This window comes from Leuciscus leuciscus (assembly GCF_965113295.1).
Source record: "Leuciscus leuciscus genome assembly, chromosome: 11".
Classification (NCBI taxonomy): domain Eukaryota; kingdom Metazoa; phylum Chordata; class Actinopteri; order Cypriniformes; family Leuciscidae; genus Leuciscus; species Leuciscus leuciscus.
The window spans coordinates 21,710,032-21,725,762 of NC_138735.1; the positions used below are offsets into that span (position 1 = coordinate 21,710,032).

General features: G+C 37.7%; 1 protein-coding gene across 2 annotated transcripts in view; it reads left to right on the top strand.

The window, feature by feature from the left end:
* The window catches only part of pola1 (polymerase (DNA directed), alpha 1), a 61,124-nt gene that overhangs the window by 20,677 nt on the left and 24,716 nt on the right, over positions 1-15,731 (top strand). For both annotated transcript variants that reach the window (XM_082183236.1, XM_082183237.1), the window contains exons 31-34: positions 1,102-1,233; positions 1,314-1,488; positions 3,032-3,213; positions 6,750-6,881. In XM_082183236.1, coding sequence (XP_082039362.1) covers positions 1,102-1,233; positions 1,314-1,488; positions 3,032-3,213; positions 6,750-6,881 — 621 coding nt within the window. The remainder of the gene's footprint in view (positions 1-1,101; positions 1,234-1,313; positions 1,489-3,031; positions 3,214-6,749; positions 6,882-15,731) is intronic.

The following is a 15,731-nucleotide window of genomic DNA, read 5'->3' on the forward strand; positions in this document are numbered from 1 at the left end:
CTCACAGCATATGAGCAAGCAAACTCCATGCATGTGAATGATAACAGTTCATGTGGAGCAGCATTTACTGTGAACGGAGCCGTTCTCAGACGCACCTACATGCATGTAAATAATTAAAGCGTATCTATATATTAAACCCTCTGGGAATATATTTATTTAATAGAATTGGAGCCATTGTAAATTCACAACAGCACTATGCTATAGTATGGTTTTAAGCTTAATACTTGCATGTCCACTACAGCGTTAAAAGTGCCGCTGGCAACGCTATAACCCCTCCGCTTTGGTGTGTGTCTGTTGCGAGTGTGTTTAATATGTTTTTTTCAACACACAGTATAATCATTAGAGATGCACGCGATTACATTTAGAAATAGACAAGCTTTGTTTCCAAATACACCAAACAAAGATATCCTTTCAATTGTATAAACTTTTATAAAACCAGCCAATATAATCACAATGAACACATCCAAAATGAAATACTTAACATATATATAACAACTGCAAAGCGTCTAATTTGTAAGCAAAATGATTTGCGCACTAAATCCAGCATAAACTCCAGCACAATTTGCATATTTTTAAACTCTCAAAACAGACGTCACATCCCGAACCTCAGCTTGACTGCCGACCGCGTTTTTCATTTGATATTTGCATAAAGTCGAGAACTGCCCAACCTTTTGACGCTCTCAACGCTTTCTCCAGTCCGCTGTCAATCCCACAATGCACTGTGCGAGCGTGAAGCTCAACTTCCATAGGAATGAACTGAAAACGCTCGCTCCGCTCTCGCTCCGTGCCAGTGGACACGCACCGTCAGAAAATGGTCTAATAATGCGGTTCATGTATTTTCCTGTCTGTGAAATGCGCTACTTCCAGTATTTTGCCAGTTACCCGACAATGGGTAAATTGCAATCAAGGATTTTTTTTAAAATCTAGTACTCTAATTTAATGCTAATTTCAGACTATTTAAAGAATTGTACAAAATAGATTTAAATAACTTTTTTGTTGTTGTTTCATGAGATCATGAGAATATAATTTCATGGGTGTTTAAACTTTTGACTGGTAGTCTCATGTAGTGTGTTCAGGGGAATAAGTTGTTTTTCCTTTCAGTCCCTTACAAAGGAACCTCAGGACTACCCTGACAAGAAGAGTCTCCCCCACGTCCATGTTGCCCTCTGGATCAACTCTCAGGGTGGGAAGAAGGTTAAAGCGGGTGATACTGTTTCTTATGTCATCTGTCAGGTGAGAATCCAGTGTATTTGTATCTCTGACTCTATAAATTGGCAGTAAACCCACACTAACCTTCTACCGCTGCCTATTAGGACGGTTCAAACCTGGCAGCCAGTCAGAGGGCGTATGCCCTGGAACAGCTTCAGAAACAGCCGGGACTCAGCCTGGACACACAGTACTACCTGTCCCAGCAGGTGCACCCTGTGGTGGGCCGAATCTGTGAGCCTATCGAAGGCATTGATTCAGTGCTGATTGCTACTTGGCTAGGTGAGACTTTCGGGACTAGCATTCATTATATTTTGCCAAAAAGGACATTTGAATTAGGACCAATTTCTAAGTAGCATGCACTCCATTGATTTATTTTATTTTATTTTATTTTATTTTATTTTATTTTATTTTATTTTATTTTATTTTATTTTATTTTATTTTATTTTATTTTATTTTATTTTATTTTATTTTATTTTATTTTATTTATTATTTCTTTTATTTAATAAAAACTACTTCTGGACGCATTAATTTGTTAACTTAATGCTAGTTAAAAATATATTTTAATAAAAAAAAAATCACTTTTTAAAAATACTTCGTAAACATGATAATTTTGGAGCTTTTAAACATCAAGTGTGTGTTTATATTTATATATATATATATATATATATATACTTATGTTTATGTTATATATAAACATAAAATAAAATAAATGTTTTATATATATATATATATATATATATATAAAACATTTATTTATTTATTTATTATTTATTTATTTAAATGTATTTATATATATATATATATATATATAATATATTGTTGTTTTCTTTTGCCTAGCAGCTGAGAATTCATTTCCCCCCAGATTGAAATTCAGTTTCTTTAAAAAGTGCATGAACCCTGCCACTCTGTCTCCATGACAACAGACCCTGGTTGTTTGGTATCCTGCAGTTGGGTCCAAAACTCAGTCTATCCACCATGTTACTAGAACCAAATTGTGGGTTTCCTTAATTATTTAACGATTAGCAACACTTTTATGTCACATTTGCTCCCAGAATTTGCTTCTCATGTAGTCTCAAAATTGAAATACACACTACGTTCTGTGTCCGTTCCTAACTACAGTTCACGCACCACCCCGTTCCCTTGGCTGCCGGTGTGTGACATGCTGCATGTTTGCCTGTAGATGGCAGCAGCACTCGGGCGTCAGCGGGCTTGGATCCTCAGAGACGCCGGCTAATCCCTGAAGTCTCATAGTCAACACTTACTTATGTGCTCATTTATTCACTTAGCCAAATTACCCAGGGGGACGTAGACTGTTTTTCCATGCTCTAGTAGTGTTCGGTGTCACCTGGGGGGATTAAATGGAGATTCAGCTGCTGTCTCTTAATGATTTGATGATCTCAGCTGCCTGGGAAAAATCGGATAGCTGTGCTTTCTCTACCCCTCCTTTTTCCCCTTATTATGTTTCCAGTTTATTCTTATCGTTTGCTAGTCTCTCTCCTCTTGCCTTCTGCAGCCGTGCCATCTTCTCTTTCTTCCTGTCCCTCTCTCCTCTTTCAGCCTTTCCTTATACCTCTCTTTCCATCACTGTCTTTCCACTGTCCATAAATACAACCGTGGGGATGTCTGAGTCTGCCCGGCATTATCACCAACACAGGAAGTGCCAGAATGTTCCAACTTGCATTGCTGACTTTTTAATTTATATTTACATAGTTGGTTCACTTTCTTTGCTGTTTAATGCTAAATATGAAGCTTTTAGTTTGAGTGCCTTTTAAAAGGGTGTTCACGGCACAAACTTTTACAAAAATTTTACCTGCTTGTCCAGGACTCGACCCAAGTCACTTCCGAGCCCAACAGCAGCAGCAACGTGAGGAAGAAGGGGACACTTTTCTTGGTGCTCCGGCCCAGCTCACTGACGAAGAGCGCTACCGTGATTGCGAGAGGTTTACTTTCACTTGCCCTGACTGTGGTACCGAAAACATATACGACAATGTGTTTGAGGGGACGGTGAGTTATCAGCTCTCATATTCACATCCATTAACAAATCTGATCTTATCAGTCAACAAAATGCCTACCAGTCCATCTCGATTCATGCATTTCTCACCATTCAATTGCGTCCTACCTCAACTTCCTGTTAAATATTGTGTAATGACAGGTAACAATAAATTTGAGCGGTGCAGGTGATTACTTCCTCTGCTTCTGGCTTTTACCGGCCTATTAATTTCAGAGCCACACACTTTTATTTATAGAGGCTTGGCAGAGCTGTGTGGGGGGGAGAGAGAGCGGTTTTGTCAGGGTGTATTCCTGGAGCTCTTCAGTACACAGGATGTCCGTCATACTCCAGGCCGAGGTCAGCGGGGGCTAGAGGAGCATGTGTAATCTGCCACTAATTAAGGGTCCGCACACACATATGCTAATGCACAGCTTTCTCTTGTCCAAGACTCATAAAAAGTGACATTGACCTCTCCACTGGGCTGATCTCTGTCCTCCTAGTTGTTTGGAGATATTGCACTCTGCAGGCCAGGGAAGGCTTGGAATTCTGGGAAAGACTTTATGACATTTATGTGCACTGTAACTTAAACATGCTTTATAAGCGCTAATAGACTTTAATCAGGGTGGAAGCCATATTTAAATTAACGTGGCATGAAAACAAGTCTATGAATATGGTACAGACTGATCAATATGTTTATTGATCAGTCTGTATGTTTAACTTCAGTTACAATTATTAATTTAATGAACGTTAATGAGTTTTTTTTTATAGTTAATATTGTTTTTTGTTTGTTTCATATTACAGTATTTTAAAATTTCTCTGCTCTCTTCATTGGATTGTTCAGTGAGCACATTTGTTGTCTTTGCAGAATCATTGAGTATTTGAGTTGTCAGACTGATTTAGACCAATGTATAACAAATCAGTTCAACTGACTGGTGAATCAAAGAACCACAACTAAGTGCTTTGTTTACAAATTTGGCAGCACTGTATGCTAGCTTACAAATATTTTGCCATAGTGCTGCAGATTCATCTGCAACATGGCGACACTCCAGAATAGAAGTGCAGGAAACACTAAGCCCATTGAACAGAATATACATGCATCCCATCTAGGGTTTGCTTGATGCCACAATTTTGACTTCAGTACGATATCAGAATCTAATACCTCGGTACAGATGCTAAATTGATGCCGTAAGTGAAAACCAGCCTCAAAAGATAACTGAATTAAAAGTAATTTTTATTAAGAACACTGCATGACACTCTGCAGTAACAAATGTGTTGCTTGTTTTCAAACATAAATTTATGAACAACATAAATAGCCCTTCTCAGTGCTCCATACTCTGTAAACTTGAAGTGATACGTATGACATATGAAGGCCAAGTATGGTATCCCATACTCAGAATTTGTCCTCTGCATTTAACCCATCCAAGTTAGTGAACGCGCACACACTGCAAGCCGTGGACACACACACACCCAGAGCAGTGGGCAGCCTTTTTTTTTATGTAGCGATTTGGGGTTAGGTGCCTTGCTCAAGGGCATCTGTCATTTCCTGCCGGTATTGAGGATTGTACCCGCAACCTTCCAGTTACCAGTCTGACTCTAACCATTAGGCCATGACTGCCACAAGGTGATACAATTAAAATGGTATTTGTTGTTATAGAACTATTATTGAATTATACAAAAAGTGCTATCTTCCTACAAAAAGAAGCATATTACACATTACATAGAACAAGTGGCAGATCTATTAATTTGCATTTACATTTCAAGACTTTATGCACAGATCTATATTGACAGTAACAGATTTTTGTCACATCTGCTGCTATGGTTATCACTGTCAGTCATTGCAGTTTTGGGTTCAATCCCACATTTAGATAAGGTTATCAATTCAGAAACTTTGCAATGAGCTGTAAGCAGCATGACACATGCTTATTGTTTACAAAACGTGAGCAAAGAGGACTCCCAGTACAATCACTAAAGCTCAGCAGCGAAAACTCCTGTTATAATCAATGAAGCTGACAACACTGCACAATGAATCTCTTATTTAAATTGTGATTTTTATTTTATAATGATTCGTGGATGTGCTGAACTCTAAGCTTGTGAAACAAAAATGCGTTTTCAGTGGCTTCTGACTAACTTAAACACCTCTGATTGGCCAATATGTTCACATGCTCAATAGTTATGTCTGTGATTGGCTACAATGCTCAACGCTGCAAACTCTGCTCTTCACGGAGTGCTTACACAAATGTATACAGAAGCATTAACATATTGATATTCACGTTATTCTCTAATTTGATATATCATCAGCAAAATTAACGTTTAGATAATCTTGTCCCTTTTATCACATTTGCTGGTTTTGCATCAGTTTGGGTGACACACTACCATATAGCAGTGAACTTCGGAACAACAGCGTATCAAGTACCGAAATGAGCAAAGTCATGATATTGTTTGAAATATGATATAGATCAATATTTTTCCAGTACCAGTATAGCGTGCAGCCCTAATCCCATAAGAGCCTTATTTACAAATACGATGTGGCGTCTAACCTGACTAAGCTATCTTGTAGTTTTTACAGATATCCCCATCCAGTATACACTTTCATGCATGTGGAACCCAGTGTATGTTATGTTGATGAGTAAATGGGCTTGTTACATATACTCCCGTATTCATCTGATGAAGTATCTAATAATTAGGAGTACAGGGTTATAGCAGAGCTCTGGTTATAGGGAGGGGGCTGATGAAAGGAAGACTTGAAGGAACAGCCTTGACTCATAGACACTGCAGATCGTTCTCTTATCAAAGCCAGCCATGGAGAGAGGGAGGAGGACAACAGGAATGCAAACAGACGATACTAGAGACGGTATTTGCATAGACGCACAGTTCTCCCTTAAAGTGGCGCTCAGTGAAAGATGCAAAGATCATAAAAACGCTAATGGCTCGCAGCGACTACCGCTTCACCACCACCGTGCCATAAAATAAAGAGTAATTTGTTTGTGTGAGACAGTGAGCTTGAGCAAGTGTGCTGATGCATTAGCCGCGCACACACACGCTCGGTCCTTCAGCTTATTTGAGGCATAATGAGCGCCATAAACAGCTCTGCTAGTGCCCATGTGAGGTTAGATTGAAGAAATATCAGGCTACAATAGTTCTTATCCACTGTTTAACTACAATTGTTGCCACTGTTGCTCAATGGGAGGTCTGGGGCCTTTTAAGATGTAGAAAAGCAGGCAAAGCTTGCAAATCATTGCGCAGTATGGCATTTGTTACTTGCTGTCACCCAGATACACAGCTGAACGCTTAATGCAGTGCCATTTTTGCTCCTGCTTGTTTCTTTTCCTATCTGGATACCCTAGAGGCTTGGTGTGGGGGCACCGACATTATACTTTTAGTATGTTTGAATGTCTAATAGGTCAGGTCTAATAGCCTTTAAAAGCTTCTTTGGGCAATGCCAGTCAACAGGATAAATGCCCTGATTATGTGTTTTTTTTATTTATTTTTTTATGTGGGCTTGTGTATCGTGATCAAATGCTGTGTTAAAAGTGAATTTGTTTGTTTCCAGGGGAGCACCTTGCAGCCCAGCCTCAAGAATTGCTGCCATATCCCCTGTGGGGGCAGCCCGATGGAATATCCCATCCGTATTAGCAACAAACTGCAATTGGACATTCGCCGGCACATCAGGAAATACTACAGTGTGAGTATTAGTAAATGTTTATTTTGTAATGCACTGCCCATGTGTTCGAGATTGGCCACTGCAGGTTTTGTGAATATGGTGTTGCATAATGAGGTATGTAACTGTTAAAGACCATTTTGCACCAGGAATGGTGCAAATCACTAGTGAAAATTCCCACCAAATGACCCGCTTAAAAAAAAAAAAAAATTATGACCAAATGTTTTTTAATGCATTTTAACAGTAATAATTACATTAGCATTAACCTATGAAGTTTTTTCTAAATATATATTATATTAATATTATAATTAACATGAATAATAGTATTATTATTAATAGCATTCCTTATTAATATTAACAAGTATTAATATTAATATTTTTAATGACAAATTATGATATTCAGGATAATTTTTCTGTTTTCTAATTATCTACATTAATACTACATCATAAAAAAAAAATAATAATTTCGTGGATAATGTTGATAATAATAATATTTATTATTATTATTACTATTATTATTAATTGTCTTTTGATATCAATCTATAAGTAGAATAAATAATTACCAGCATATTTAATATTTTTCTTCAAAAATGCATTACAAAATTAAAGGGAAAATAAATATACTCAGTCCAGCTGACTTCCTAGAAATTTCACAATAAATTAATAATATTTAAAGAACCTGAATCATTCACAACTAATTAATAAATAAATAAACAAAGGTCAGAACAAACAAAAGAATATATGTATAGATGTGCATACATTTATAATGACAAAAAACAAATAGATTACAGTACAGTCTAGTGGCAACTTTGCATAATTACAGTGTTTAATTTACATCAATAATCTATGATTATATCTATTATATTAGTGTTTCTCAATTTTTTTTTTCAAATGTTCAAATAAACCAAATTTTCCAAAACCATGCAGCAATTAGTTTATTTTTTTGACAGGCAAATAGCTTGATGACTTGGAGTCATCTTCGATTGGTCTAACGTCTATGTTAACGTATCTAGAGTCAAACAAAAGTTGTTTGCATATGCTTTTGCAGTAGTTCAGTGCTCATTTGTCCAGTGTGTCTCCCTTGTAAAACTTGTTTTATACAGTAACATCACAGGTACGCATTATCAAGTTCCTTGTCTGAGAGGTTTCATTTTCTACCTTAATTATAGTAGTTGAGTACTTATTTGAGTTGATCTGAAATGTTCTGATGGCAGTAATATGTGCTACATTCACATTTGACCACCTGGGCTCTCCATGAGCATCTTACAGGGGTTAATTTGAGCTCACCTTCCTCATGCTGTTTGTCTTTTATTGATGCGTTTTTTTTTTCGCTCCTGAGCGTTGCTCCAAAACAGCAACTGCCCCCTCCCGTTGCTTCACAAATGGGTTTAATTTTGTATGCACTCTCAGAGTTTTCGCGGCATGGCAGAAATACAGGCCCTGGCGCTGTGGCAAGTGTGCAGATATTGGACCTACGTTAAGAGCACGCATACATCTGTGTATCTAATTTCCCAGCTGAGGATTTTGATTGACAGCCATAATCACTGCACAACGCGTCCAATCTGGACGAGCAAGCCAGGTTCTGGAACTCAGGGAAGTTCTGGAATGCCGGAAACTTACGAATCCGACTTGAAAGTTGTGGGGGTATATTCTCCCACAGGGCCGTGCAGAAAAATCAATTAGCAGCCTGAATGTAGCCACCTCCCTCGTTGGGACGGTGCCTGTAGGCTCTTTTGTCAGTATGTGTGAAACAGCTGCTGGTAGTGAATGCGCCCCCCTCCTTGCCCAGGCCCGGCTTCAGTGGACACAGCTCAGCCGTCCCCTCCCACACTAGGAGCAATGAAGAGGCTGATATTGTGTAATTAAGGATTCCTTTCAGCTGAGGGGAGAGCTCAAATAGAGTTGTTTGTTCGCAGAGATAGAGGGAGAAAGCCTGCCTGCATGAGGGAGGACTCGCGGCTTACATGGTTACAGATTGGAAGTCAGCGGTGTTTGTTGAGTTTCCTACGGAACACCAGCGAGGCATTAATCATGAAAGAAATCACTGCCACCCTCACCTTCAGCCCACCACCATTACCAATAAAACCACCCTTTAGAGACAAAGCAAATATGCTTTGCTCTTGTCTCCTTCCCTTCCCCCTTTCTTGCTCCCCCCCCCCCCCTTTCTTGCCCCCCCCCCACTTCTCTCCTTCCTTGTCATCCGTTCTGACTCCTGGCGTCTTCTGCAAAATGAGAGTGTGGCACAAAGTGGCACCCCCCGTATTTACCCCATTCTAATGTGGGTTGCCATGGCGTTTAACAAATTATTGCTATTATGTTCATCATGTGCTTCGCCCCTTGGTGACTGGCTTGGGGATGTGATGATGATGATGATGATGGTGGTGGTGGTGGTTGTTGGGGGTGGGGGGTGGTGGTGAGTGAAAAAAAAAAAAAAGTGATAATCCTGTTTTGAACAAAAGGTCAGATTGCTGAATAGAAAAGGCTTGATTAAAGCAGAGATGTACAAAGTGGACGCATTTGCGTCCATTCAGTCGCTCTTGGGCTCCGCAGCCACTGTGTGAATGTACAGCTGTTGATTACTGAGGCACAAAGCCTGTGAGAGGCTGTTGTCTTGGGGGCTTTTTTGCTCCAAGCCGCCTGTAATCGCAGCAGCTTCTTTTTTTGCCTAAAAGGGGCGGTTCTGGATTAAGGGCATCAGAGAGTGGTTGTGTGCGTATTCAGTGGAGCTGGTGGGTTTCTTGGTGTTTGGATGGCAAAATTCCTTCATTTAGCAGTGCCTTTTCTTTTTTTCTTTTTATTAAACTTTGGTCTGCAACTCATCTAACATAGTTTAAGCTACAAACTTAAATTGTATGGGTTAAGTACTTAAGATTTTCACACTTAACCTGAAAAAAATCCTGAAGGTGCAAATTTGCCTTAACTAGGACCAGTAGGGCTGTATGATTTGGGGGAACTATTTATTTATTTACTCTCTGATAAAAAGCAAACAAACAAACAAAAAAAAACTCTTTTGTAGGGTTGCACAATTTGGCTAGTAATAATAATAGTTGAATAATAATAAAATAATAATTATAAAAAAGAGCCTAAAATTTGTATCATTTTTATCATTAATATTTAATATAAAGAGCCTAAAAATGTTATCATTTTTATCATTTAATATTTAATATAATAGCAATATTTCTTATTCTAAATTTTTTATTATTTGACTAATATAAAATTGCCACTGGCAGGGATGTGATTTTTTTTTTGAATTTTTTTTTGAATTTCTCCTCCTTCGTTTTTTCCGACCCGAAAAGTGTGACCCATGTGAATTGCGTTAATCAGAGAAAAAATTTTTTTGTTACTGTATGATGATTTGAAATTGCAAAATGGCCTCAAACAATTACAAAATAAACTGCAAAATGTTACGTTTTCTAATACATTTATTTCATGCGAGTTAAAATAGGTATTGAAATGGTTTCTAACCAGTTGCCAGGTAACTTATTTTTTTAAGACATTTTGAAAATGCATGGTTCTGAGAATGTGGCTTGGTGCAATCATCAGATTGCAACGGTTATGATGTAATTATATATTATTAATATAATTATATATAGTCTGTCGCGCTGCATGTTTCAGAGTAAAGCACAGAACTGTTGATTTTTTTCAGATTCGATTGCATTTGGGAACACAACATGTGGCAACCATCTTCCCAAATTCGTAATGAAAATCGTCTATAATATCGATTCATTTATGAATTGCAATTCTATCTTCTAAACGATTCAAATCTATTCATATATTTCAAAAATCAATATTCTAAATGTTGACTGAACGATGGAACAAAGAACAGTGCAGCAGATATTTTTAACTCCAAATCGGCCACTGTTCGGAACCAGCTGATAATCACAAATTTTAATGATGGAAAAGACGTGCGCTCGCGCCATGACAGGTGAAAATGAAAGGCTGAGCAGTGGTGGCGTCTTAGTCTCCAGCGGGCTTGAGTAAAATAATAATACGATTACAAGGTGTATATAATTTAAACTACTTTATTAAATAACTCCACTAACAGTAGCTACTGTTCAGTTTGCATACTGCTGCCCTCCTCCTACTCACTTCTGAACTCTTCCCTCTCTTGATTAAAGCTCCAGTGAAGGTGAAACTCTAGTGAAATAATACGCGCTGTTGCATTCTCAATATTTAATAATAATAATAATAATTTGTTAATAATAATTTGTTGGCCCATATTGATAGGATAGCATCTTACAGTTAATGGAGATTTGTGGGATGCACATCCAGGGCACGAAGCTCCCGTTCCACCACATCCCAAAGATGCTCTATTGGGTTGAGATCTGGTGACTGTGGGGGCCATTTTAGTACAGTGAACTCATTGTCATGTTCAAGAAACCAATTTGAAATTATTCGAGCTTTGTGACATGGTGCATTATCCTGCTGGAAGTAGCCATCAGAGGATGGGTACATGGTGGTCATAAAGGGATGGACATGGTCAGAAACAATGCTCAGGTAGGCCGTGGCATTTAAACGATGCCCAATTGGCACTAAGGGGCCTAAAGTGTGCCAGGAAAACATCCCCCACACCATTACACCACCACCACCAGCCTGCACAGTGGTAACAAGGCATAATGGATCCATGTTCTCATTCTGTTTACGCCAAATTCTGACTCTACCATCTGAATGTCTCAACAGAAATCGAGACTCATCAGACCAGGCAACATTTTTCCAGTCTTCAACTGTCCAATTTTGGTGAGCTCGTGCAAATTGTAGCCTCTTTTTCCTATTTGTAGTGGAGATGAGTGGTACCCGGTGGGGTCTTCTGCTGTTGTAGCCCATCCGCCTCAAGGTTGTGCGTGTTGTGGCTTCACAAATGCTTTGCTGCATACCTCGGTTGTAACGAGTGGTTATTTCAGTCAAAGTTGCTCTTCTATCAGCTTGAATCAGTCGGCCCATTCTCCTCTGACCTCTAGCATCAACAAGACCTTTTCGCCCACAGGACTGCCGCATACTGGATGTTTTTCCCTTTACACACCATTCTTTGTAAACCCTAGAAATGGTTGTGCGTGAAAATCCCAGTAACTGAGCAGATTGTGAAATACTCAGACCAGCTCGTCTGGCACCAACAACCATGCCACGCTCAAAATTGCTTAAATCACCTTTCTTTCCCATTCTGACATTCGGTTTGGAGTTCAGGAGATTGTCTTGACCAGGACCACACCCCTAAATGCATTGAAGCAACTGCCATGTGATTGGTTGATTAGATAATTGCATTAATGAGAAATTGAACAGGTGTTCCTAATAATCCTTTAGGTGAGTGTTTATTGCATCCCATTTCTGCACATTGCTTGTGCAGCACACTTGCTTGCACTGACAACACAGAGCAAAGAACCGTAGGAAGACAGGACTTAAATACACAGAGGAACAAAAGAGTGAATTAATTGGGCAACAGGTGAACGAAATAATCAATCAAGGGAACAAACTGGCACAGATGCTTGGAAACTGGGTCACACAGGCAAACAAGCACAGAACCGTTACAGTACAGACAAAACCAAACTGAGACAGTCAAAACGGTCCATGGGGCAGTGGAGTATAGGAGGAGCCAGGGGGGAGCCAGGAGTAACCAGGCAGGGACCCCGGCCACAGCCAACAAGATGATCCAAGGCTGGGTCATAGGTAGGGATACCATTTTTTCAGAACCGATCCGATACCAAAAATTCTGAGTAACGGCAGTAAATAATCCGATATCAGCACAGGTTTTTAAAAACAATTTTTTAATCAATGTAGAATTTCTACACCTGTTTGTTGAACTGATAATTACTCTTTTGTGTGTTAAACATCATTATAAAGAAAAACAACAAATGAAAAAAAATATATGATCACAATCTGACAAAATGCTATTATAAACTAGATTAGTTGAAAATTCAATAGTTACTCTAGAATTTTTTTATAAAATCTAAACATTTAGTGAAAAAACAGTGGAGATGGAGAACAAATAAAAGTGAATAAGTATAGCACTAAATCTGTTAAAATGTTACTAATTGCTCTTTGTATTGTTGTAAAATACATTCATGAAAAACAAGTAAATATATTTATAATATATACTATAAAATTAAAAGACATTTCTTTTGAATATATAGCGCAGCTGTTTGAGGCAGCGACCAGTGATGGAAAGAGTACTGAAAAAACATATTTAAGTAAAAGTACCATTACATTCCAAAAAATGTAGTGTGAGTAGAGTTAAAAAGTACTTTTAAATAAGCTACTACGAGTAGTTTTTACTCAAAGTACTCATGATTAGTGAGTACTGAGCCGTGGATACTTCCCCCTTATAATAAACACTGTGCACTACAATTAATAAAGTAAAAAAACATTGTACATACTAGGGCTGGGCGATATGGCCGGGGAAAAAAATCCTTGATTTTTTTTCACAAAAAAATGCTGCGTTCGATACTATAGATCATACATTACTCTTAGATCGACTACAAAATTATACTGGTGTTCAAGGACAAGCACTAAGCTGGTTCAAATCATACCTATCTGACCGCTACCATTTTGTCTATTTAAATGGAGAAAAATCGATCATAACTCCAGTAAACTATGGAGTGCCGCAGGGATCTGTATTAGGCCCTCTGTTATTTTCAATATATATATGATGCCACTTGGAAATATTATAAGGAAACATGGAATTAGTTTCCATTGTTATGCTGATGACACTCAAATATATATTTCATCACGGCCGGATGAAAACGCTACATTTTCCAAATTGACAGAGTGTGTTAAAGATATAAAAGATTGGATGACGCGTAATTTTCTTTTATTAAATCCAGACAAGACAGAGGTAATACTTATCGGTTCAAAAAACCGCCCACAAAACCTCACACAATACAACTTTAACATCATAGGATGTCCTGTTACTTTATCCTCTACAGTAAAAGACCTGGGTGTTATACTCGATTGCAACCTGTCTTTTGAAAATCATATTTCATATGTTACAAAAACAGCCTTTTTCTACCTTAGAAACATTGCTAAGCTACGTAATATGCTATCAGTTTCTGATGCAGAAAAGTTAGTTCATGCATTCATGACCTCGAGACTGGATTACTGTAATGCTTTATTAGCTGGTTGTCCTGCATCCTCAGTAAACAAGCTACAGTTAGTCCAAAATGCCGCCGCTAGAGTTCTTACGAGATCAAGAAAATATGATCATATGATATAACACCGATTTTATCATCACTGCATTGGTTACCTATAAAGTTCCGTATTAATTACAAGGTATTGCTACTGACTTATAAAGCCCTAAACGGCTTAGCTCCAGTCTATTTAACGGATCTTCTATCACCCTATAATCCATTGCGCTCTTTAAGATCACTAAATTCAAGGCTTTTGGTCATACCTAGGATATCCAGAACCACCAAAGGAGGGAGAGCATTTTCACATTTGGCTCCAAAACTCTGGAATAGTCTTCCTGATACTGTTCGTTGCTCAGACTCGCTCTCCCAGTTTAAAACTAGATTAAAGTCGCATCTCTTCAGCCAGGCATTCATATAATCCTACAGTTCAAACTACAATCCGGCCTCTAGCTCATAAATGCCAGAGGAGAACTGGCCCCCGACTGAGCCTGGGTTCTCCCAAGGTTTTTTTTTCTCCATTAGGTCACCTGATGGAGTTTTAGGACACCATTAGGTCACTTGATGGAGTTTTTCGGTTCCTTGCCACTGTTGCCTTTGGCTTGCTCAGTTGGGGATATTTTGGGGATATTTAATTAAATTTTATCAATCAATAAATTCCTCTTGAAACAAACTTTGTTGTATTATTTTAATTTAATACTGTGAAGCTGCTTTGATACAATCTGTATTGTGAAAAGCGCTATACAAATAAACTTGACTTGACTTGACAAAAAATCCCATTTCCGATTTAAATAGATTTTTTTTTCCTACTTAAAATCAATCTGCAGATGACAAAGAAATTGTTCAAAACAAGTTTTAACTTTTTATTTATTTATTTATTATTATTTTTATTATCCCTTGTGGGATTTCCCCCTTGGGGTTTAAGTGCAATCAGAAACAACAGGCCAAAAAGACAAGATTTCAGGCCCTGCCTTTGTAAACAGTGAAAATCTAACATAACATAACGTAACCTAACATAAAATGGGTGGATTGGCATTGTCAAAACATTTGGTAACTAAACAGAATTTTATTAAGTTTAGTGACAACACAATGCTACATGGTACAATGACTGGTATGCTACTGTTTTTATTATTGCGTGACACAAATTTCACAAATTAAATTTTTGTGATTTGATTCTGATCTTGATTCAGTATCGATTCTTTTGGACTATTAGACCTTTTGAATATTAGGTACAGTAGATATGTTAATGTATTATGTTAATGTTTCTCCCCAAAAAATATCTCACCTAATGCTGTAAACATACAGAGCCCTGTCAGCTTGTATTATTATTAAAGGTTAAAAATAACATCTCAAATTAATTATAATGCGTTTTTTATAATAACATTTATTTTATAATATTATATTATAATATTTGAATAATGTGTATATATAGGTAAAAATATAATAAATATGTAATATAGTTATCATATTTAGCAAAATACTCTTATGGCAAATTTTTTAAGTCCAACTAACGTGCTATGGTCATAATTGACTTTCCTGAGGTAAATGTGACGTTACGTGACATTGTTCTCCAGCTGTTTTATGGACCTCTTTCCGCGGTTGAAAAACACTGATCGATCGATTTTATTACATTTTGGTAAGTTGAACTATATCTTTCAAATTAGCTATTGATCATTCGTGTTTATTTACTATTAACTAGTAGTAAAGAGTAACAGATGATCGCTTCACGTGCCGCTTGAACTGAGATCTTTCAGCGATC